Source organism: Calliopsis andreniformis, chromosome 3 (assembly GCF_051401765.1).
Source record: "Calliopsis andreniformis isolate RMS-2024a chromosome 3, iyCalAndr_principal, whole genome shotgun sequence".
NCBI lineage: Eukaryota > Metazoa > Arthropoda > Insecta > Hymenoptera > Andrenidae > Calliopsis > Calliopsis andreniformis.
In genome coordinates, this window is record NC_135064.1 from 17228245 (window position 1) to 17252221 (window position 23977).

At 41.0% G+C, this 23977-nt stretch overlaps 1 protein-coding gene across 1 annotated transcript in view; it reads left to right on the forward strand.

Moving 5' to 3' along the window:
- Positions 1-23977, forward strand: part of Ten-m (teneurin transmembrane protein Ten-m) — a 557921-nt gene that overhangs the window by 516016 nt on the left and 17928 nt on the right. Inside the window, exons 4-6 of the mRNA XM_076375489.1 lie at positions 15620-15802; positions 21229-21313; positions 23749-23912. Of these exons, the coding sequence (XP_076231604.1) occupies positions 15620-15802; positions 21229-21313; positions 23749-23912 (432 nt within the window). The remainder of the gene's footprint in view (positions 1-15619; positions 15803-21228; positions 21314-23748; positions 23913-23977) is intronic.

The following is a 23977-nucleotide window of genomic DNA, read 5'->3' on the forward strand; positions in this document are numbered from 1 at the left end:
TTGTTTATTATAAATTTTTTTGGCTAGAGTTGCTGAAGTTGAAAATAATTAAAGAAACTTCAATTTTTCTCTCAAAAGTTAGGGTAGTAATTGTAATGAATAGTGTCTGTGTTTCATGAATGAAATCAGAGGTCATCAAGGGTTACTATAGATATGTCTGAAGGACAAATTATGTTGAATACAAGTCTGCATAATTGACTTTTATTTTTCTAAAAATATCATCTTGCCTTCAGCACACGTAAATGGAATACCGCATTTTCCCTTTTATCGCGGAAGCAGTTAGCGTGGTTGAATCCATAAACTTCTCAATGACGTTACATTTAACGTTACGTATTATTACTTCACCGTTATCGTTTATTACATTAAGTGTTTGAAGTTACGACCGCCAGAGAACTAGCGAAATCACGCATACGTGAGCACCTGCCGCTAAAATGCGCAATATTAGTGAAACGCAACAGTGATGTAGGTCAACGAGCTTGGTAACAAGGAAATGCAGCGTTATATTACAGGAAAAACTAATTCGATATCAAAATAAAATATAAAAAATATAGAGTCGCAAGGAAAAAATGTTTCACGTCAGTGCTGGCGAGTAAAAGATACTAAAGCAACGATCTCAATAATTCACCATGAGCCAGCTTTTCTCTAAAAGAATTCATAAAAGGAAGCAAAGTGAATAATTAAAGCTTTGTAGCAAATGGCACCATTAGAGAGCATGTAACAGCATAATACTTTAAAAACGCCCGTTCCTTATTGATACATGAAGAATTTACATGAAATATGAATTACCATTAATGGCAGTCTTTACATATATTTCTAACCACCATATGAAATCTCGTAACAAAATCATTTTGAAAATATTTTATTTTGTAGCATGATGGATTTTCTAATTGAAAAAGAATTTGAAGAAGTCACCGCGGTGCTTTTCCTTTATATCTTCATTATTGGATCTTAAATTAGATATCCAAGAATAACTTCAACGAATTTTTTTTAAAAATCCCTAGCTATTTCAAAGATTATAAAAATTATATTAGACATAAAATGTCCCAATATAAAGGCTAAAGTCTAGAAATCATCTTAAGACTGAAAGTCTCTTAAAGTCTGTTGAAATTGATTCACTAATCGAGAGTTAACGTTTTTCTAGTTGATTAGAAGCTAACTGTAAAACGAGTCACGAAAGCTCATCGAAATTGTATATTTTCAAACTTGTAAACGTTTACTTGCATGCTCTATGCTTTCTGGAGTAATTAGGAAGATCCGTTTCGACCATCAAGCAGCTGGTCTAGAAACGCCGTGGCGAGATGCACAGAAACGCCGTAGTTGCAACGAGTTGTTCACGCCTACGCACATCTGTCGCTTCCAATTAATTTCTGCGTCAAGGTTATCTGTTTGCGGGTTTGTTACTTAGCTGGGTTAAGCAAATTAATGGTATCGATCGGTTACCAACGTCATAGACATTATCACCGACCCAGAATCCAACCATGAGTATATCTCTGCAACAAAGGATTACCTTTTTCACCTCTCGTGATTAAAAATGGGAGAAAAGCAAAACGAATTATAAATTACTAAAATAGAGTATGTCAAATCAGATATTACGGTATCTTATCCCCTAAGTATCTTAAAAAGACATAATTTTAATGAGTTATTGACCTCAAGTTATGGTTACAATTTTTTTTAAAATTTCATGAGTCCTGGATAATCAAGATTGAAATTTACTTCCAATTAGTGTTGCGTATTGTTAGGTTTCCTTAGGAGGTTTTCACTTCCTCAAAAATAATTAAAAAAGTATTGTTGTACCTAGAATTTCGGTTGCTAAAAAGTACACCAGTTTTCGCGCGAATCCTCGAATTTTCGCGAGTTCGCGTGTATTCCCACGGTTTACCAGGGAAAGACAGCAACAGTTACACATGTCGACGCTAAGTGCTTACGGTAACGTCGTCGTTCTTTCGACGAGCGATATAACGCGCGACAAAGCGCAATCCACGTTCAAAAGCACCGATCCATGATTCGAGCCTCTCACCCACGCACCACTGAGAGACTCGACAAGACCGTCGTTTTGTTTCAACGAGCAATTTATCTGCCTCCCGCCCCTGGTAACACGTATATCCTGAGTCCACCAACGATGGCCAGGCCGATGGCGACCCGACGTGTCAACGTCCAAATCGTGGATCGCTGTTGACAGGGGGCCAGTATATCATCGCGAAGAAACGAATGAAAAGCTTCCACATTATATTTTTATAGAAAGAAAATGTTTACCCCGTGGAACTAGTGCTTCACTGATTTACGTAACAGTGGAATTCAATATTATAAATATCTCATCTATCTACACTTTTGTGGATAATATAAAACGGAATATATATATTTACGAAAATGTGGATGCGAGAGAAATATTTGTCCATGGTATTAATAATCACAGGCAATATCGATTATGATAAAAATAGATATATCATGCAGTGGCGGATGTGAAGGAAAACCAATAAAATCTCTTCGTAGTATATTCAATGTAGAAGAATTTGATCAACTTTTTTGTGAGGAAAGAAATAATAATTCATGTTGCTGTGAGGCTAAAAAAGTAGCCTAATTTACTGCATAGGAAAATGGAACTAAAGATAACATTTACTGCAATAGTAATATAATTCTAGAATCATGATTTTTAGGAAAACGCGATATTGCTATTTAATACAAAGATTGTTCTTCCTATAACAATCTGTACCTTAAAAATATCTAATTTCTAAGTCATGTTATTCTAGCAAATAAACGATATGAAGTCTAAAAATTCTTCCTGAAACTAGAATTCTATGATCTTTGACACCGAAGCACTAAACTATCCACTCTTTCGAAACCTTCTAAAAAATGGTAAAAAATCCTTGGTATACTGCATCGCTAATGACATCGTGGACAGTGAAGAACGTGTACGCGTTACGATTATGACATTTGCCGCGAATCGCCCACCACCATCGAGCCTAGCTCGCGCTGGAAAGGATCGGACAGCGATAATGGTCGGACGCGTGGGCGAGAAACAAGTCGGCTGTTTCTCGAGTCGAAAAGGCGAAAGGGCTCCCATCGACGTAGCTTACACGGCACGAAGACGAGCCTGTCGGCCTCGTATTAGCGTTTATCGCACGCGAACGACCGTGGAACCGGTCCGTTCTCCAAAGAGCCGCGCAGCATCAGCGATACTTCACTTTCTCACGTGATCACTCGCCCCAAGAGAAAATCCATAGGCGTCAATTACGCCGACTCTTATTGCAGGCGATGCAGATCGCGTTTTGCGAAAGACGGAGCTTTCGCCAAGGTGGACGTCTTGGAATTCAGCTTGAAAAATAATACCATTTCGCTATAAATTAGTTGCTAGATTCATTGGCACAGTTGGACTTAACTGGTTCTCAATTATTCACTGTTCCTGTTATTTAATGTTGTATACATATACTGGGTGTAATATAGAGGTATTATTAATAATAAGAATGTGGTAGAACATTGATTATAATGCCAAAGTATCGACCTATCGGTATTAGGATACGGTAGTAAATTACTGGTTGATATTAAAAGAATTAAAAAATGATTTAACAGTAGTCTGCTGAAAATAATAAAACTAGCTATCCAAAGGATGCTCCAGGTTCTCGTGGTATTCTGTATTTTGTATAATAGTGGTTCCATTGTGCCTGAAAATCATTTAGTAGTGATTGAAGTTTATATAATTATTTCATATTATCAGATTTTTCTGTTTCTTGAGTAATCATTCTTTTAAAGCATATCATATTTTTTCCATATTTTGTGGTATGAATTACATCACTCCAATTTCTAAATTCACACTGGGATAAAACAAACTAGTTGTTCGTGAAGGGAAGTACACTTGTGCGTTTTAAACGACAGGTAAACAGACGTTACACCGCAGAAAATCAACGTAAAAACGCAACACCGCGCGATTTGCATTGCCCTTCTAGCATAGCGTAAATCGTAAAACGTTAAAGTTTCACTGCGGTTAAGTTAATTTATCATGGAGGCACGGGAAAAACAGTGACAAAATGAAAAGAGGTATTTACAAAACCGAAATGATTCTTTGCAAAATATATACACTTGTCGAGAAAGCTTTTCATAAAATGGAACAAAAGTTTGCTTCAAAATCGTCTATTTGCACAGTTCAACATCGTAACTCAAATTTACATATTACAAAAAATATCACACATTAAAAAAATGATAATTATTTGTTGGTCCCAAAAGTTATACAAAAGAATTATCGATTAAAAAATGAAACAGCTACAGAGAAATAAATAGAGACATAAGACTTCGTACACACTAACCCTTTAACTATAGACTCGATGGTCTAGAAAAATTCTTTCCATAATTAAAAAATGTACATGTATCCTTTAACTTAAAAATGCAAGCTTTATGAGAATATGTATACATAATTTTCATTTTCATTGACACAGTATTTCTGAAGGTGAAAATGCGACATCCTTGAAAAAAATTAAAAAACTGTATTATCAAACATTCTATCCACCCACACTCAATTAATACGAACGAACTAGATTCTCTGCCAAGAAACAACCGAACAAAGTAAAAATCCTAGCAAAAGTAATAACGCTCGGCGTTTCACGAGTCACTAGACTTTAATCGGCGTTAATCGGTCAGGAGTGTAAGTCGAGCGTGCGTGCTTTTTCCGACTGCCAAGAAACCGAAAGACGCGGCGCCTAAAGATCCCCGACGCGCCCTCGAATTCACCCAAACGGTTCCTTTGATTTCGCTATACATATATATCTATCCCCTTAGTCGTCTTACCGGAAGAATTCCTCGCAAGGAGAGACCACCGTCGCGGCTTTCCACGCTCGGCTTGTCGCTTGGATCTCGAGGAAAAGGTGTGGGAGTAAAACCCGCGCGTGAAGGAACCGTCTCGATGTCGCATCAAGCTGCTTGACTGGGGTCCACTCGAACCACGCGTTCGCCTCACCGAGCCCTGATTCTAAAGAACCGCCTTTTCGTGGCTCTTTTCTCTCTGGCCGCGGCCACGGCGCATAAATCCTAATGGGGAAACGAATTAAACCGCCCCCGTGAACCCTCTCGCCCGCTGCTTCCTTTCGCCGAACTCTCCTCGAACGAGCGAAAGGATACATGTATGTATCATTCGGTTACCATTGCCACGATTCGTTTCTCCTTCCATTTCTTTTTTTTCTTTGGTCTACGCCCTCTTCTCATCGCCCCCTTATTTATTCCACGACAAACGAACGTTCATTTCGCTCATCTCCTAGGCATTATTGGCTCGTTAAGCGAGTTATTACGCGGAGCAATCGTTTATCGGTTCCCCTTTGTACCAGCGGTAGTTCCGCGCACACGGAATTTACTTGGGCGATTTATTATCTGTATCGCGGTGTATTGTGCCTGCGGTCCCAAGGTGGGTCTGGAAGTTTCTGAAACCGTGAAATTGGATTTAGCGTTGCGGAGGCGCACGGTTGGGGATATTGAATTTTGGTGTATTGTGGGGCTACTTGCGATTTTAATGAGGAATTAAGTTCTTGAAGAGTAACAGGGTTGAGGAGTGTAGTCAGATGCATGGGTAGGAATTTATTGAATTTGATGCTATGATTAAGTGAGCTCAGGGAATGTAGAAAGGGAAGATCGTAGTGGAAGACTACGAGGGTTTGGAGTTCTTGGTGATCTAGAGGGCGCCACCTCCCACGCTCGACTCACTTGCTACTCTAGTCAGTATTTCACTCAAGCAGAACTTTATACGATTGAATCGGTGAACTGACGAATAGTACATGTGCAGAAACTACATTTTCAGGTAATTGATTCTAATGTGTAATCCTGTGCATTTTACCTATCTGGACTCTAGAGCCAAAGCATATTAAGGCCACTTGTTCCCTTTAGGATTTAATACACTTTAGCTCTGGGCTCCAGATATAGTTTCGAGATTATTTAAGAACGTCTAATTTTGTACTCATTCTGTTCTTCAACTCGCCAATTCAATTCCTTTCAGAGCGTAAATTTGTTATATTGGAGAACCGTTCGAAGAATGCTCTTCCTATTCTCCTATGCCCCACTGCCAATTTTGGATCTAAGACTTCTCACTTCATCTATGATCTAAGACTTCATTAAACAATATTGATTAAAGGTTTCTAGAAACCTTGGAGCACGTCTAACCATCAAAGCATAACTTTGAGCAAGTAACATTTCATAAGCTCTACTTCCTAACACAGTATCGCCAATCGACAGCAAGATCACTGACATACTCAATATCCTTCAACGTTCTAACCTTCCTATTAATAATACCATCCCATCAAACTCGACTATTCCAAGAATTGAACACGATATCGGGCCAACTCCGTTCGATTATCGATCGCTTTCCATCAGGCATCGAAGTACTCGCGAAACGGTAATTCGATCTCGATTTCATCCAATTCTCCCTGCACGTTCGATCGTTAAACTTTGATTCGAGGCATCCTTTCTAACCTCTGTCTGCGAAACGAAACAAATCGATGGGCAGCGATCGTCTGCGTCACATCGACGAAGCTAATTTTATTTTCCACGTTTCCTCGCGGCGAGGCTCGACGCTCCAGCTAAAGGAAGGAACGCGTCACGAACTCAGCCCTCCGTGGCTCCCTTTGCCACCCCTCGCGAGCTTTCTTCCGACGGCAGTTTCGTGGCCTCTTTATTCTCGGCCCGCGTAAATTCTAATGGGAAACGAATTAAGCCCTTTTTCCTCCCCTTGGCGGGCCGACATGCGCCACTCGACGTCATCTCGAAGCGAGCCGTAGAGGTTTCCGTTTTGTCCGCTGAAAAAACGGCCGCCCTTGCGCCATTCCGCGCCGTTTCAGGCAGCCGAGCCTGGGAGAATGGCAGGAGGAATAGGAGGGACGAGGGACAACTTGGTCATAGGTGTACGTGTTCGGTGGGCAGGTGTTGGTGTCGGTGGTCGACGTGCACGCGCGCGCCCCTGCACACGTATCAACGCGTGTAAGGGCGTGTACGCTCGCGCGAAAATGTACGTAGCGGCGAGGGTAAAGGGAACGAAGAACGAGCGCGAGGGTAAAGAACCATCGTCGTCGCTATCGCCGCCCTTCCATCCCTCTAACCTTTCCTCCCTGTCGCCCTCCACCCCGCCCTGGCTCGCCGCACCCTATCTCGAGCTTCGGCCAGGCATCGCTACCACCGTCGTTTTCCCTCCTCTGGCTTCCAATTAAAACCGTTTCGTCCATCACGGCACACTGTATTCCCTCCGTCTCGCTCGCTCTTTTCCCTCTTTCCCTGTGTTTCGCTCTGCCCCCGCTGCAGCAGATCACCCCCTCATTTTTCAAGATTTTCCTCTGACGCTAGCAAGTTGACGGGAAAGGGAAGTCGAAAGGACCTCTGCAGGGTCACTCGACGATGAAAGTTTACGCGCGAGGGTGGCTCTTAAAGCTTCTGTTAACGAAAGCGTTTCTGCCTGTCTCTGTGGAGGTAAATTATAAACTGAGGCTTATTTTTGGTGTTATTGTTGGGCTCAAAGGGATTTGGGTAGGGGTGTGATCATTTCTGTTGTGGAGTTTTAATCTTTTTAGGGATTTTCTGATGTACTTGACGTCACTGGTTTCTGGGTATGACAGCAACGAAGAGATGGATTGATACTTTTGTATATATCTTAGTTTTTAGCGTCGTCAACCTTACTTGTGTTTCAAAACAATTTTTAATATCGGTTACCAATCTTGTGACTATAGATCGTGCAAGGTCAGCTGGAAATTCAATCACTAAACCACAACTAGCCAGCTCTGATGTCGATATTGCATTCCATTATATTTATACTTGCGAAGCAAAAATTGATCTGCATATGATTGTCCTCTGCAGCCACCTTCACGGAAAGTGACCATTTATTATTAACAATATTATTCATTATTAAGCCAATAAATGGAGAACACAAGTGAATGTGATCATCTACAAGAACCAGTAGAAGCTTAAAGAAAGTATATTCACACTGACAACTATACACTATTAGGTATATTTCTTCAGTTCAAATGGTAAAACCCTGATACATAATGATTTTCTAATATGTTAGTACAACGATTCTAATCGTGAGTTAAATAAACCAATAGGTAAATCCACATGTCATAAATTGCCACCTTATTTTTTCCTTAAACTGCATAATATACTACTATTTACAAACTGATAAACCTCATTAGGATACACATGGAAGCGTACATATCTCAACTTCGAAAAAAGCGCGACATGTCAAATTTTGCCATCTGGTTACAGATTCAATACAACTTTTTATCGACACCTAGTTCAAATTTCACGAAATTTCTGAAAAGTCGATAAAACGAAACGTACAAAGAGTTGTTAAAAAACGATTTCGAAAATCGCGGCGAATCAGTCGTCCATTAGTCGCAGTTCAAAACTGGCGTTTAGGTGATTCTCGCGAACAAAGCTCGCCGCTTCACGCGATTATAGAACCTTAATATCGTTTCGATAGAAAAATGATTTTCCTTTTGTGACGGTTTCAATCGAAACGAGCGAGCCACGATACAGCCACTTTAGCCAAGCCCGCTCTATATTTCATCGAAGCGCGATTCAATTACGGCAAATTGATATACTAGCGCGTCGCGCTGCCGGCAAATTTTCGCGAGAACCTTTCGAATACTAACCGATCAACCGTGGTCTGACGGTATTATTACACAACCGTGAGCCCCACGATGTCGTTTGAAGCATAAATTATTGCCCCCCGCGAATTCTCACGTGGTTTCTATAAATATTGAATTAGAACGTGGAACGCGTTTAATGTGGACAGGCAGGCGTCCGCGAGAGCAAGGTTCCTCTTCAAGAGAGGCTCGATACACGTGTCGTGTCGATAAAACGGCCCAGAAATAGAGTATTGTTTAGACAGTACTTTCCTAGAGGCGCTGTCAGGTTTTTCAGTAAGTTTCTTAAATAGATCCTTTTCAAGAAGTCATTCAATTTTCAGGAGAAAAGATTGACTCTAGGTAAAACGGTTGTTCTTTTTATTATGCATTGAGAAATCAATTCGCGAGAGCAAGGTTCCTCTTGAGAGAGCCTCAATATACTCGTGCTGATAAAATGGTCTTGAAATAGAGTATTCTTTAAATAGATAATACTTTTAGAGAAGCACTGTCAGGTTTTTTTACTGAGTTTTTAGGTTTTAAATCAAATCAAACGTAAATAGATCCTGTTCGAGGGGTCATGAAATTTTCGGGAGAAAATATTGACTCTTCGTAAAATAATTGCTTTTTTATTATTAGACATACATATTGAGAAATCAATCCGTGAGAGCAGTGTTCCACTTCAGAAGATCCTCGATATACGCGTGTCGATAAAAGGGCCCAGAAATAGCGTATTCTTTGGATAGTACTTTCACAGAGGCGCTGTCTCGTTATCTGCTGGGAATATAATTACCAGCCCACTAGGCAGGATATAATTCACGTCCTGCGCTGGCAGATCTGCCGGAAATACGTTTCCAGGCGGAACGCCGTCGATTACGCTTTTTCGTAGACGCGCGTTCTCTGGAAAGTTTCGAAGTCGAAGTTCGAAACTTTGATCGACTTTGATCGGTTCCTTCGAAGATTTACGGCACTCTGGCACTTGCCTTTTTGAGAGGCGGTTTTTTAACTGCAATATGGCGGACTGATGTTAAGGAAGAGATTTTAGATCAAATTAGAAGTTGCGTTTGAGATTTTTAATTAGAAGATTGAAGATGTAAAAATATTGTAACAAGGGTAGACAATTAATTGAATGTCTTTAAAATAGGGACTGCTTTCAAATAAGAAGAATGACTCTTCTGTGTTAGTAGAATATGTATAAGGTTTCTTTATTTTAGATTCAAATGAATTAGACCCTCAATGAAATTCAACTAAATAATTATACTTAATGGAATACGTATTCGTTTTATTTTAAATTCAATTAAGTCACACAGTTTTAGGACCATTGTGCCACTATAACTTTGTATAGTATAATTTTTTTTTTCGCCAATTAGAACTGTCAGGTTTTGTTTTGTATTGAATCGAGAATTATTTCTCCGCACGCAGTCACTTTCCTTTCACCCCGATTTTTATCGCTTTCACCGTTCATTCGTTTTAGAGTCACGATTCTCATTGATATAGACCTATCTGGTGCGCATATTTTTCTCACCGCTCGATATAGTATTAATTCGTTCCGGTTCGAAAGCTAATCCTGACGCGAGACTAACCCTTGTCCATTTTCTCTGCTACGCTCCCCAAAATACGTCGATTTCGGCTGGCGATACGTGACTGGGGCTCCGAATCGTTTGCTCACTTTTCCCCTCTGGAATGGCAGTAAAACGTTGGTTAGACGTTGCTCCTCCGCGACGCGTTTCACTTCTGAACGATTTAACACGGTCCACGATTTCGGACGAGAATTAATTCGATTGGCTGATACATTTTTACAGCAGGGAGCTGGACGATCGATTCGATGGGAACCGATAGGAGGGGAGATAAAGGAAAATTTAGGGGGAATCAATCAGAATTATCTATGCTTCACCTAAAAATAAAGTGTGTGAATAAGTAAGGAAAAATGCGGGGTATGTGTCATCTATCTTTAGTTTTAATTTGTTGGGGAATTGAAGTTTTAAAAATGAAGCATTTATTATTTTGTCTTTTTATTGAGCATTCTGTGCTACCATCTGTAGTCTAGAATCTAAAATTTTCAATTCTACAATCCTGTTTTTTGGAATTCAGTTTACAGCAGAGACTCCAATTTTTTAAAAATATTTTAAATAATGAAAAACTTCGTATGAAACACTAGTTTTCTTTGATATTCCTTGTATGTTACGAACAATTTTATATTTCAATTTACGCAAAATTTCAAAAACTTGAAATGATTCATAGAGTGCAATGAATGAATATTGGCCATCAATGACATCACGCACGAGGTATAAAATATTGATGCTAAATACCTAACGAATTCTAGCATTAATGAAATCAAATAAATTATTGATACTATAGAGACCATTGTGAATTATATCTAGCAGCACACAATTTAATAAAGCTTACTGCACTCCAAACTGCTTCTAATAAAAGAAGAATTAGACAAAACGAATATTTCCACTAAATTTTTTCATTATTTCCACAGCCCCAACCGCCAATCGAAACTCGCTACAAATAAGGAATCCAATAACAAAATGTCCGAATAAACAATAAACCCCAGATAAACGCCAGAAATACCCCAGAGATAATACTCCCAAAAGATGAACCAAATACCGTCCTTTCGCCCAAAGTCAAACAAGAAGCATCGAATCGGCGCACGTTGAAACGTAGCACACGGATCCTCTCCGACAGATAGTTCTCATACGTTCCCGTTTCTCGTTGCAGGTCGTCCAAACAAACCGCTACAGTCGTTCAATCTCGAAACTTAGATAAGTTAACCAAGTATACAATCTTCTGGTAAGAGCGGATCTCTTGATTCGAGCGAGAGGACTCGTCGGCGGGGCTAGCTTACCGAAAGCCCCCACTCTGGTACCTGAAGCTGCCGCAGAAGGGTGGGCCTCAGCTACGTACCTTCTCTAATAAATTCCATTAGCCATGGGCTCTTGCTCTCTCGAAGGGTCCCGATATTATGTTACGCGTCTCGACGTGAGTGCTGAATGGGCGAGAGCATCCATTACGCTGGCCCGGTGCGACAACAACCGTCGAGGCTAGGACCTCATTCACCAGGAATCCTTTTTCCTAGGGCCCCTTTTCTGGCTCCTTTCTTCGCCTATACTGGCGCTCTCGGGACAGAGAACCCATGGCTCAACCAGCCAAGCATAATTCGATTCACTGGTGGGCCCCATCTCAGCGGCCAGGTCTCTATAGTAGCCTAAGCACGAGGCTCATCCTGGACACTTGGGACGTGGCGGTAGCTCTGGCGGCTCTGACCTGTCCTTGTTCGCCTTTTGTCGAGGTTACGAATCTCTTCTTGCCGTTTTCTCTTGCGTCTTCTAGCTCTACTCTGAGTCTCTCTCTCTCTCTCTCTCTCTCTCTCTCTCTTTCTCGTAGCTCTCTCCCTATCGATCTGGTTGCTCTTTTCCCTCCTTTGACACGACCCCATGTACCGATCGGCCGAGAATAAAGGATCCTCGAAGTAACGACCGACACAATGACTACTCCCGCCGATCTATTAGGAAGAATGACGACGTGCCGCGGAGTCTTCTGCTCCGGTGATTTCGGTGAGAATGAGTCGGAATCCGTTGTCCTCTTCTTTGCGCCATGCTTGGGCACGCGAGCTAGTCGCGTTACCGATTTACACGCGTCTTTGTGCGACCGTTTTCGGGGAAGGTCCTTGTGGAATGGTTACATAAGACGTGATCGATTGGGTTATGGTTGTGTGGGTTGGGTCGTGACTATCTGGAGGATAGGGTGTGTTCGTGTCGATGCTGAGAGACATAAAGTTGCAACATGGAATTATATTCTCTTACGGTTGTATGGAGTTTGAAGGTTTTTTAGAATTCTGTGAAATTTTGCGAATACGCTATCTGAAATTAATTTTATTTATTTGAACATTTTTATTAAAATTGTACGTGTATTAGAACACAGTGTGTTAGCAAATATTTTTGAATAGTAATTCGGAGTTTAAGCATTGATTATAGGTAATGTGTATGGATAGATAATAAATTAGATCACTTTTAAATTAGGACTGCTGTGGATATTTCTGTGGCTGTTATATTTTCAGAAAATTCTGGTTAAGGTCTTAATTGACATCTACAAAGAATTTATATTTTCAGAAATAAGAAAAGGCATTACAAGAATTTTTTACCTAGAAATAAGGGTTCAGGAGGATACAAGTACATAAGACAATATTGAAGCTGAAAATTTTAAACGTCAGTACCTCGAAAACAAACACGTGTAAGTTGGGTCGTTTTGCCTTACGATCACAGATATATCCTGAGAAATTTTCAATGAATTTCACATAATAAAGTAGAATGTAGAATTTCAATTTAGACTCCCAAAATAAGAACACCAAATATTCCCTCACTAAATTTCCCTACGTACTAACATTCCCAATATTCAGTCATATCCCGTTTCCAGAAAAGAAATTTAATTTCCCGAATTCAAATTAACCCACTCCAAAATAACTCTCCTTCACAGATCCACCCTCAAGCCGCTCGAAGACCCGCCATCATTGAATACCCTGAGCCAGCGCTAAAACCACCGAAATCCCTTCAAATAAAAAATAAAACCTCTCCTCGAGGTCGAGTTCCATTCGCGATCGTCGCGGAACGTCCTCACTCCCCCTCTCTTACGATGTCATAGCAATTTACATGTCCGAGGCTTCGTTGGTGAACCGATGCACGCCACTGGTAATGCCAAATGGCGCTTTCCCCGAGGGAAAACGTCGAAACTGAGGAACTTGGGTCGTAAAAGGGTCGAGTGCTCTTGGTTGAAGCATCGGAGCTCGGCGAGAGGGGATGAGGTCGCGCAAACAGGGCACGAATCGAAGTTTGCCGCGAAGAGGAAGCAAGAGGGCGTCGAGACAAGCGCGCGATTAGACGGAGATTGGGAAACTCTTTGTCGTGGTACAGAGCAAAAGTTTTTTCTCCCTGTTCCTTGGCTGCCCGTCTTGTTCCACCCTCCCCGCCTCGTTCCTTCATCGACGCTCTTCCTGTTGCGTTCCTCGTCGGATATCGGGCGAACGTTCTTTTGGTGGCGCAGGGAAAAAGGGCCCCGAAAGGATCCAGTTCATTGGCTAATAGACGGCGCAAAGGAAGGAAAAAAAGGGGGCAGAGCTCGAATTTCTAGCTGGTCACCCTATCCCTGCCACTCCCGGTTCAGCTCTCGAGATTGTTCGATACAATGAGAGAGGCCGAGGTGCTCCGAATCCGAGCACGAACCGGGCTTATAATCGACTTAAGGATGCCGCCAACTGCTCCACTTTCCGTATCGACTTCGAGAGGAAATCTAAAAACGAGACTGCGATCCTTACCCTGGCTCTTCCAAGCAAAATTGGTCCGCCTCGTCCGATATAACGCCGCCCTTAAATTCTTGATGGAGTTTAAAGATCGTAGTGGTAGATCGATTTGTCATGTACAAGCAAATCAGTGGCGCGGATTAGAGTGTGTTCAAATAAGTCTCTGCTTTGAAAATTCGTTGGACTGAAAGCATCAGATGGATTTTCGAAATCGTTTTCCTCGGAAAGTGTGCCTGCTGATGGTTTTCGTTTACTTTTTGGGCGAATTTCGAGTACACTCAGAGGGGTAAAAAAGAAATAAAAAGGGGTTGATCTGAAGTTTGAAGTTGAAGTAAATATTCGGTGAAGGGTTGACGTTGCCGTGGTTGTGAAAATTAATTGCATTGCTGGTACGTGTATTTAACACATTGACTATCCTATCAGAGCACAGAGTTGAGCAGGTTTTTCATTCCGTTTCCCAGGTTTAAATGAAATCAAACGTAAATAGATCCTTTTTAGAGAGCCCTGAAATTCTCGAGAGAAAATATTGACTCATCGCTGAATAATTGTTTTTATTATTACACTGAAAAATCAATATACCTATTTTAATTGTAAGAACCTCTTTAACAGAGTTCCATGCCAGTATTACTGACAGGTCGACTTATAAAAACTTCAGATTAATATTTGACTATCAGCCAAAGTGTTAGAAAGAGCTGATAAATCCTACGTGAAAGGTGCTTAAAAAAATAATCGCGAGCCTGGCAGAATAGGGGAATGCAGAACACCCAGTTACCTCCGAAAATTTTCATTTCGCGTGGTTGCGCACAGAAGAACGTGATTCTAGGTCACTCCCCCTCGCGGTAATCCCCGTAGCGGGGAAAGCCTAGTCGTGTGAAACGTGCCTAATCGGGAGATCGGCTCAACCCTTTTGACCCGGTGAAAATCGCCTGGCCACCTGCCCAGGATTACGCGTAGGCATTATTCGTTGTTGGATCTGGGAGGAAACTGGGTCCAGGTTAGGTAATCTAAACCGCAACGTTATTTCAGCAGTGGAACGACTCGTCCCCTAAGCGTTTTCTAATAACCACTATACAGAAAGTGTTGTAGCGACGTTAAATCCGCGTTAAGGTGAAGAAAGAAAAGAAAAGATGGGAAAGTGTGCTATCTGTGAAACAACTTCATAAATAAATACTAGGTTCAGCGTTTTCTGTTGAAAGGGTCTTCATCTGTTAGAATTTTATGGTGAATAAGTAGATAGTTATTAATTAATCTGCTTACGAGTAGAATAAGTTCGAAGGAAATTATTGAACAGTTCTAAAGCTGACTCAAATTTCAACCTTATAATACCTACTAAAATTGTATATAGGTATATCGAGTAAACTTGAAACCTGGACATATAAGCTTTACACTGTGTCCAGACCTCAAGCTTGCCTGGTACACCCCTAACTATATCCGCGACTGTAAGGCAAAATGACTTACATCACATTTTCCAAAAATTCGAGTTAAAGCCTTAATTGAGATCTAGAAGATAGAATTCATACTTTCACTTAATGATAGGAGACCAAGAAGGTACAAGTCCACAAGACAATATTGAAGTTGTAAGCTTTAAACGTGAATATCTTGAAAAGAAAAACATGTGCATCAGTCGTTTTGCTTACAGCCATAGACACGCTTAGCGTCCCTAATTCATAGAAACACAAGCTTAAACTGGTACACAGGACGGCTCGAATCACACGCGTCCATCTGATCGTTGTTGCAGGGTGTTTGCTGGACAATTCGGCGCCGCGGGGCCCGCCCGATGTGCCACCCCGTAACCCTACAATGAGTCGTGTCAACGGAAGATTGCCAGGAAGTCACGCAGCCAGCGATCACGAGCGTGATCCCGATCTACAACCGTCCTGCCTCGTACGCACCTCATCTGGCGGCTTCTATAGTATACCAAGTGAGTCTTCGCTGTTATTCGCTCTGATTTACGGGGAGAGAAAGGGGTCACGAAGACGTGGGAAAGGATTCTCCCTTCTCGCCCTGAGCTTGCCGTTGCTCGATAATTGTTAGAGCTTGTTAGCGAATCGCTGACTCGCAAAAGCTTCGGCTCAAGTCCCTCGAAGGAATGCAGCGAGGTCATAAAGGCAATAGGGGATCAAAATATGCTGGCTTCCTAGGAGAGACTAGAGACTAGAGTCTAGGGGTGATTTCTATTATTTTTGTGTAGTAGCTTCGAACTAGCGCTCGGGTTATTTAAAACTTGTGAGAGGGATTGAAGCCGATTGAGTAGATTTGGGATAAACTGAAAAGAGATGAAAAGCATTGGAACAAGTTATAGAAAATTGAGGAACATAAACCCAGTGCATTATAAACTACCAGCACTAAAATATCTTAGTAGAGCTAGAATGTAATGATAGTCCATACTTGAATAGCCTTTAGATACCTTCGACAAAAGTCATCATCTCGTTATCGAGTCAGAATATAAATGCAAAGAAAGCCCAGTAAAGCTACCCATTCACTTACAATCGCATCTCAAGTTATCAGTCTAGCACTTTGGCTATTTATTTCTCAGATGCCTTTAACAGATAGTATTCCAAGAATCTCTATTTGAATACGAATCCTAGAATCCCAGGAAAACACAGATTGCTTTGAAGTCCTTGTTCACTTATCACAGAGTCTATTAGTTATTGACAAACAGACGATACAAATATCCCCAAGAAGATTGATAACTAAATAATGAGGACGTTCGACGAAGGAAAGTAAAAGGAAAAGCATTTGGTGGAAGGGAAGTTAGTTGGCCATGAGGAGGTGTGTCTGGCGATAACGTGGACAGTGTTTCATCAAGGACAGCAATAAGGAGGCTTAGCCTGTGAGGAAGTGACTGACGTCTCTGAAGAGGGTGGTAGTACACGCTGTAATCAGTGGCGAGCAATGGTAGTCGGGGGTGCGATCATTTTCTTAGGCCAGGCCCTTCTGCCTGCTATCTTATCAGGCACACCAGCACTCTGGAGTGCCTTTAAGAAAATTCTGTCATACCTGAAAAGTTTCGACTGGATTATTTATCAAACTATCTGGGACTAAAGCCTCTTAGGTTATCTTCTAGAACCTAGGAGGCTCTGTTATTTTCAGACTTTTGTCCAATCATTAACGTACGATTGTCGTTAGGGAAGCAATTAGAGCAACAGATTTTTAAAAGATTGTAAATTTGTTATTTCATTTTCAATTAGTCTATTTGAATATACATTTCTTAAGCGAATCTACTTATATACATATATTAATATAAATTCAGGATAGATTTATTTATTTTTACGATTGCTTCCAGTATTAACCAAATAATATTTTCTAGTAGAATTCCAAGATTGTTTCCACTTTTCCAGTATTCTCAGCATTTCTCAAAGATAGAATTTTATTTCGATTTTCAGTAGGAATAGAATTCCTCGCGCAGCAGTTGCTGAAATCAGCCATTTCGCGCCACGAGGAAACAACCCTCCTTCACCCCTGACAGCCTGCATCGACCCCAAAAGTCGAAAAGTGGAAAACTGCGTCGAAGAACGTGCAACGAAATCCTTTGAAGTAGCCACTCGAATTTGCCAGATAACCCGTAAAATTCTCGTCGGTGTATGTGCAGCAGTGAATGCACTCGAGGGAAGAAAAGCACGCTTCGGGACAACGTCCTCGAGACACTTTAGCGCCATGGGCATCGACTGCAGGGAAAACAACGGCTTGAGGCCCAACCTTTTCGACGTTTCAAGTGTTCCCCAGGCTTCTCGAAAACCGGCCAATACACCAGTACAGGCCACCTCCACAGACACTTTCGGACAAGTTCCTTTCTTGTTTGGCCTCCCTGTGGCACAGGGCCTCGAAACTTTCCACGGTTCGACGTGCATCAGGCGCCGTACCCGTCTTTTCTCCCCTGCCCATCTGTAGACTCGAGCTCCTCGAGCGCTCGGAGAACCTTGCGCCACTTCAAAGCCATCCTTTCGAAACCGTGGGACGACGTTCGAACGGTGATTTATGATCTCTCGACTTATTGACCCGCGGTTATGACACTGCCCGACGCTTATGACCTTCCGCAGAATACTTAGCCCCGCCTAAGGTCGATCTTCGCATACTCCCCTTCGTTTCTTTCGTACCTGGAACAGAGCGACAGTCTTTGCTGAGCTTTGTCGATATCACGGCGAAAATGTCTACATTCTCTGCATTCTGTTCTGCATTCTTTGGTCAACTCTCGAAGCGCTTAGGATCTGTCTTCTTTTGATGGCAACGCTTTGATGTGGTCGGAGAGCATTTTGAGAAGTACGTATGGGATGAAAGAAGGTTTGGGGAAAGATTTTCTGAAAATATGTACATATGTATGTGGTATGCAGTTTCAAGAAGTTCCTGTAGACTAGGTTTTGTAATTTTGGTACCTGATGTACTTGGCTGTTTTACATAATGACAATTATGCAGTATTTTTAGTTTTTAATATGATTTCTTGGATATTTAAATATTTGAATACTCGAAGATTCGAATGTTTGAATATTTGAATATTTAAATAATTGAAAATTTGAAATTTTGAATATTTATAAATTTAAAAATTCGAAATTTTGAATAATTATAACTTTGAAACTCTGAAAATTAGGATAACGGCTCCTCTAAAATTGGCAATTTCCATATCTCGACTCATATCAAGGAACCAAACGTCTAAACAGCGCTTCGCCAATAAATCCCAACACCTAGTTAACAATTTCCCCAGATCACTAAATCATTCTTCAATTAACCACCACAGCGAACCGGGTCCCCATCAAACACGGAGCATCTCCTCGGACACATCTCCTCCGTGTACGACTAAATCATCCAGCTCGATCATTAAAACCAATTCCGACACGCTAACCACGGCTACGCTCACCTTTTTCTCCGGTTCCTCGCGTTAGGCGTGCCTCGTGCGGCCACGAGCCCCAGAAAAGGGGCAAAAAGAAGGGGCCAGGGAACCCCTGGATCCCCTTGATCACGGGTATCTCCCTAAATGCCATAATCATCGGATTTCGGGGCCGTAACGGCTGGCAACACCTGCAATTAGCGGCATGGGCTCTGCTTTCGCGGACCTTCGTCTTCCCACGCTCCGATTACATACTCGCCAGATACAAGTAACGAACGGGTGAAGGGTGAACGGATGGATTCTCTCCGCGGCGAGACAAAGGGCTGCAGAGAGTATCGAGGTTCGGTATCCCCTTTACCTGTACTCTATCGGGATGACGGGGGAAGATTTTGCGGACAGTTTGGAACGGAGGAGGCCCGGATGTTCGATGAGCCGCCGTAAAAGATGAAAACTTCGCCGCAAGAATATCGCTTTGCGGGAACGTGCTCTTGGGCGGAATTTTAGGGGAGACACCGTTAGATCGTGTTTTATGTTCGATCTAGCGTTACACCCGGTTGTTATATTCTCTTGTTTCATGGGAAAGGCCGAGCTTTTCCCTCTTCCTACGGTCGCCTCAAACGAGACACTCTTCTGGCTCGCTGATGCTGCTGCTGCTATGACTCTGTACATATTCGGTGTCTCCTCTATGCTTCTGCATATAGGTAGAGGTTTGGACGAGGGCTGTCTTCGGCGAACGGTTGTGTGCCATAGGTGGATCGTGAACCATGAGTGTCTTGTTCGACAGGACACTCGCTGGAGTCGAATCAATTTTTAGTGAGGTGTTTTGCTTTTAGGTGAGTGGTATTCTGGTATGCTCAGTTGTTAATGGGCAATTATTTTTTAGGGTGAGGGAGGTTGATAGTGTTCCATAATAATTACGATTTTCAAATGTTCAAATCTTCAAATTTTTTATTACTTTCACTTTTACTTGAATTTTTGCTGTGTTTCATGAAACTATTTAAGCAATGACTGTTTTTAGTGATCCTAGACAGCAGCTCATATTAATACTTCAATCAAATTTATTTCGCTGAATTAATTAATTGAAAGAATGGAATTCTTTCAAAACCTCAAACTTTCAGTTCCCTCAGCTTTTGCATATAAATCTTAAATCTAAACCGAGATATTCACTCCACGTATCCTTGCTTTCAATTACCCCTAGAAAGAATCTGTATCGATTGCTAGGGCCAGGGCAAAAACCGCCATCGATTTCGCGGGAACGAAGTTGTAGGAGGATCTTGCGGTGTTTCTAAGGTGTTCAGCTTTCCTTATGCACCTTGCGGTCTGGTCGCTTGAAATTCAAACCGAAACCACGATGAATCATGTACTTATCGATTCAACACGAGCCTCGCTGTCTCACCGCCTCGCTCCTTCCTCTTTTTCCCTCATTCTTCGTGTATATTGGGGAATACGCGTTCAAAAGAAAGGGCGTCGCGTCTGGCATCGCAAACGCACAGCCTGCCGCTTCGAGGAACCAAGAAAAAGTCAATGTTCTTTCTTGATACTTTTTCCTCGATACGGCACCGCCTATTGGCTATCATCGACGCCGTCCCGTCTCCTTTTTAATCGTGTATGCCATAGCAATTAACGACCCGTAATAAATACGTCTCGAAGAGGGGTACAATTAAGGTGTCAGAAGCTTCAAGTATGGTATCGAGGACTGTTCGACTTCGAAATTCTGAACAGTCACTGCTGTGGGCTTTAAGGGATAATTAAAGACCATTTAGAGATCGAATGAAATTTTTGAAGGATTTATTGATAACAAGATTTAATTGCTAAGGGTCGCTTTCAAAGTGTATTTTGTGTAACTGGATGTTAAGTGGTATTGTTACAAGGGTTTTAAAATGTTAGGATGTATGACACAGAAAAGATATCAACGATATAAGATTCTCAAATTTTTAGTGACAATGAAATTCGAAATAAATATAAATAAGAAACACAATAGAAAATAGAAATAGAAGATAACTGTATAGAATTTTTTTACGTGTCAGATTGAACCTTAATTACTCGGTGAATACATACTAATTATTAAAAAACACTAGCACATCTAAATAATACAGTTTTGCCCAAGATAAACTGTTAACGTGTAAAGAATTTTCACAATTTTTTAATTACAAATTTCGGTTCACTAATCCAATTTTAATATCCCACACTGTGAACAGTATATTACATTAAAAATCACTTAAAATTGAACAGTAATTAACATCCAACATACGTCTTCGTGACTTCAACGCATCCAAACCAGAGATCGAAACTATTAACGCGAAAGAATCGAAGGAATCAAAGCTGCGCTTGCATTCTTCCCTCAATCGCCCTTATAAACGTTCACGCGGATGAATTATTTGGTACAGAGAGAATGCGAAGATATTGCACGGTCAGACTGAATAAAAGTCGGTTTGGTGAAACTGGGGCAGCGTTTCCCACGAGAAATTTCGTCGATCCGCGCGTGTAACAAATTTCCTTTATCGTTCTGTTCTCTCTTTTCGCAGAGATACCGAAGAATGAGTACAACAACAAGAATCAGTCCACGGGGAACAGTCCAATAAAGGTCGAGCTCCAGAACAACATGGACAGGTAAGCCTATTTCATTTTCTTGCTATCCTATCGATTCTGGGAAACGCCAACAGGACAAAAAAAGAGACAGACAAAAAAAAATAGAGAGAAAGGACGAAAGTGAAAGAAAGAAGGCAGCAAGTCGCAAGGCGTTTCGAGAATGACGATGGATTGGAACGAATGAACCGTGGCGGACGTTAGTTACTTCGTCCTCCTCTTCAGCGGAGAGGACTCGAGTGAACCCCGACTCTCGTGAATCACCTATTCAGATGGTGTCGCACAATGAGTCAATGTTTGAAGACGAAGTGTCATTCGTCTAAAAACGGTTTTTGTACACGTGACACCGTGTACCCGTGGAAAATCGGGTCCTTCAGGCCCTTGGAGTGGCCTACTGGGCCCCTCGTAGATTGCACTCGAACTTCGCTAAACGGTCGTAAAGTTTACCCACCGCAGGGATCCGAGGGAGCTTTTCTTCAGGGAAACATGTTGAGGTTTGCTATCTTCAGTTCTTCAATTCGCGATCGAATCAAATAAATATGACGCAATGACTTGTTCGTGGATTGAATAAGATTTCAGAGTATCTATATGTTCTGAATTTTCTCTATTAACTTCTTTGAATAATAAGTTGACTTGAAATGTGATTTTTAACTGATTCAATGAAGACCCTCGGAATATGTTTGTCTATTAGATCCACTTACAAGCATATAACGAGGGAAACTAAAATAGAAGATTTGACAGACTCTGAAGAATTCTCAACTAAAATTTTGCTTATATAGTACAATACACATATTCCCTATTTAATGAATTAACAAAAATAATACTGCAAATACAAAATCAAGAAACTGTAAATTTAAACAAATTCAGAATCTTGTTGATCTTAGGTCCATCCTATCCATTTTAATTCGTGAGTCGCAAATATTTAGACTAACTATGTTAATCGATCTGGTCGTGCAAGGGATAGAATTTTGTGTAATTTCGAAGAACGAAATGAGAAAGACGGGACCTCCGCGAAGACGCCTGATGCATCTGGCTTCCGTTTTCCATTATCGCGTGATGTAAGGAAAGCAAACAGGTACCCTTGAGCTCGGGAACCCGCCCGTCCCGTTTAAATATTTTTGTTAGACATTTCTGAGTTACTTGGAAGCGTTCACTCGCGATGTTCACAGCATAAACATACTCTGCCAGCACATGCTTTCGCGCGAAAGCACGCGACGAGCACAAATACGGAGTGATCTGAAAAACGGAGCCGAGAATTTTGGGTATATGTAATGCTCGTGAAAATGAACGAGAAATGTCCAGTCTGGACGAAAATAGATTTTATGTTTTGAGTGGGAAAAGAATATTTGACCAAATTCTTTATAAAAAGTCAGTTTCTAAGAGAAGACATAATTGATCATTTTTTATGGAAATATTTTTTTAGAATATTAATATTATTGATTCTACGACCTGAGAATACTGATTTATTTGTAAGAAAAATTGCTCCTTTGAAAGAAAAATGTCACAAGTCGAATGTGTTTCATGGGAAGAGTGAAAGAGAACTTCAATTTTCAAAAGCTACATTTAATTAAAAATGAAAACTGATATTTTTCACTTGTAATAGCTTTCTTGCAAGAAAGCGATATAAAATTACTCATTTTCTTTGTGGGATAATTAAAGGGTTTCATTGAAAATAAATAGGTATCTTATCTTGACTTATCCTCTCTGAGGTATTGATTAGACATTCTTTGTCTATTTTCATACGTGTTACGTGCTTCGACTGTTTCTTTATATCATCTCGTGTATTTCCTCTATGCGGTATACAGTCGAACCGACGGAGTGTTCCACTCCCTTTGAAGTTAATATTATGCTTGTGTGGAATCGTGCGAGCATCACTTTGGACTGCTCACTAGACTCCGTTTGATCATTAAAACAGAAAAATTGTATTGTTTTGTAAGCTTGAAAAAGAAGGATGTGGAGAAGAACGTACATCTAATTTGATAATGTAATTACAATTGAAGAAGCTGTACAAATTGTTCGAAGTCTGCTTTGAAAGATATCTATGAAAAAAATCAGTTTAAAATATGTCTATAAATATGTGACACACTAAGGCAACTTAGTGATACATATTTTTTTCACTTTCGCCTTCTTTCTTACAGAATCGACACCAAAATTATTCTTAAAATCATTATTAGTATTATTAATCTTTTGGCTGTGACCTAGCTAATACAAATAAAAAAGTACCTAATAAATTCCTGGAACCATTCTCTTACTTTACCTGGTCTTCGCCTTTGAAACCACAGATTTAAGTTTCCAGAGAATTAATTGATCTCAGATACGAATTTCTTACGACTTTTTAACCGATTCGTGAGTTCTTATCGAGATAAGCCCTCTACAGATACATTGTTCGCAGCTGAAAGGTCTACTGCGAGTAATTGTGCTAGACGGAAGTTAAACGAGTCCACGTTGATTGATTTCAGAGTACCTTTACCGTACGGGCACGCACCCTCAATGATCCCAATGAGGAGACAAAGCATTCGTTGCCATTTTGTGAAAGGGGTCGACTGGTGCAGCTGGAAATTAATTGCAATGATACTGCTTACAGTCTCGCTGTGCATAACGGCAGTGCTAGCCTACGTCGTAGGTAAGTCGTTTTCCAATTTATATTCATCGCGCGCCGGTGTCTAGATTAAATCAGCAATAAGTGTC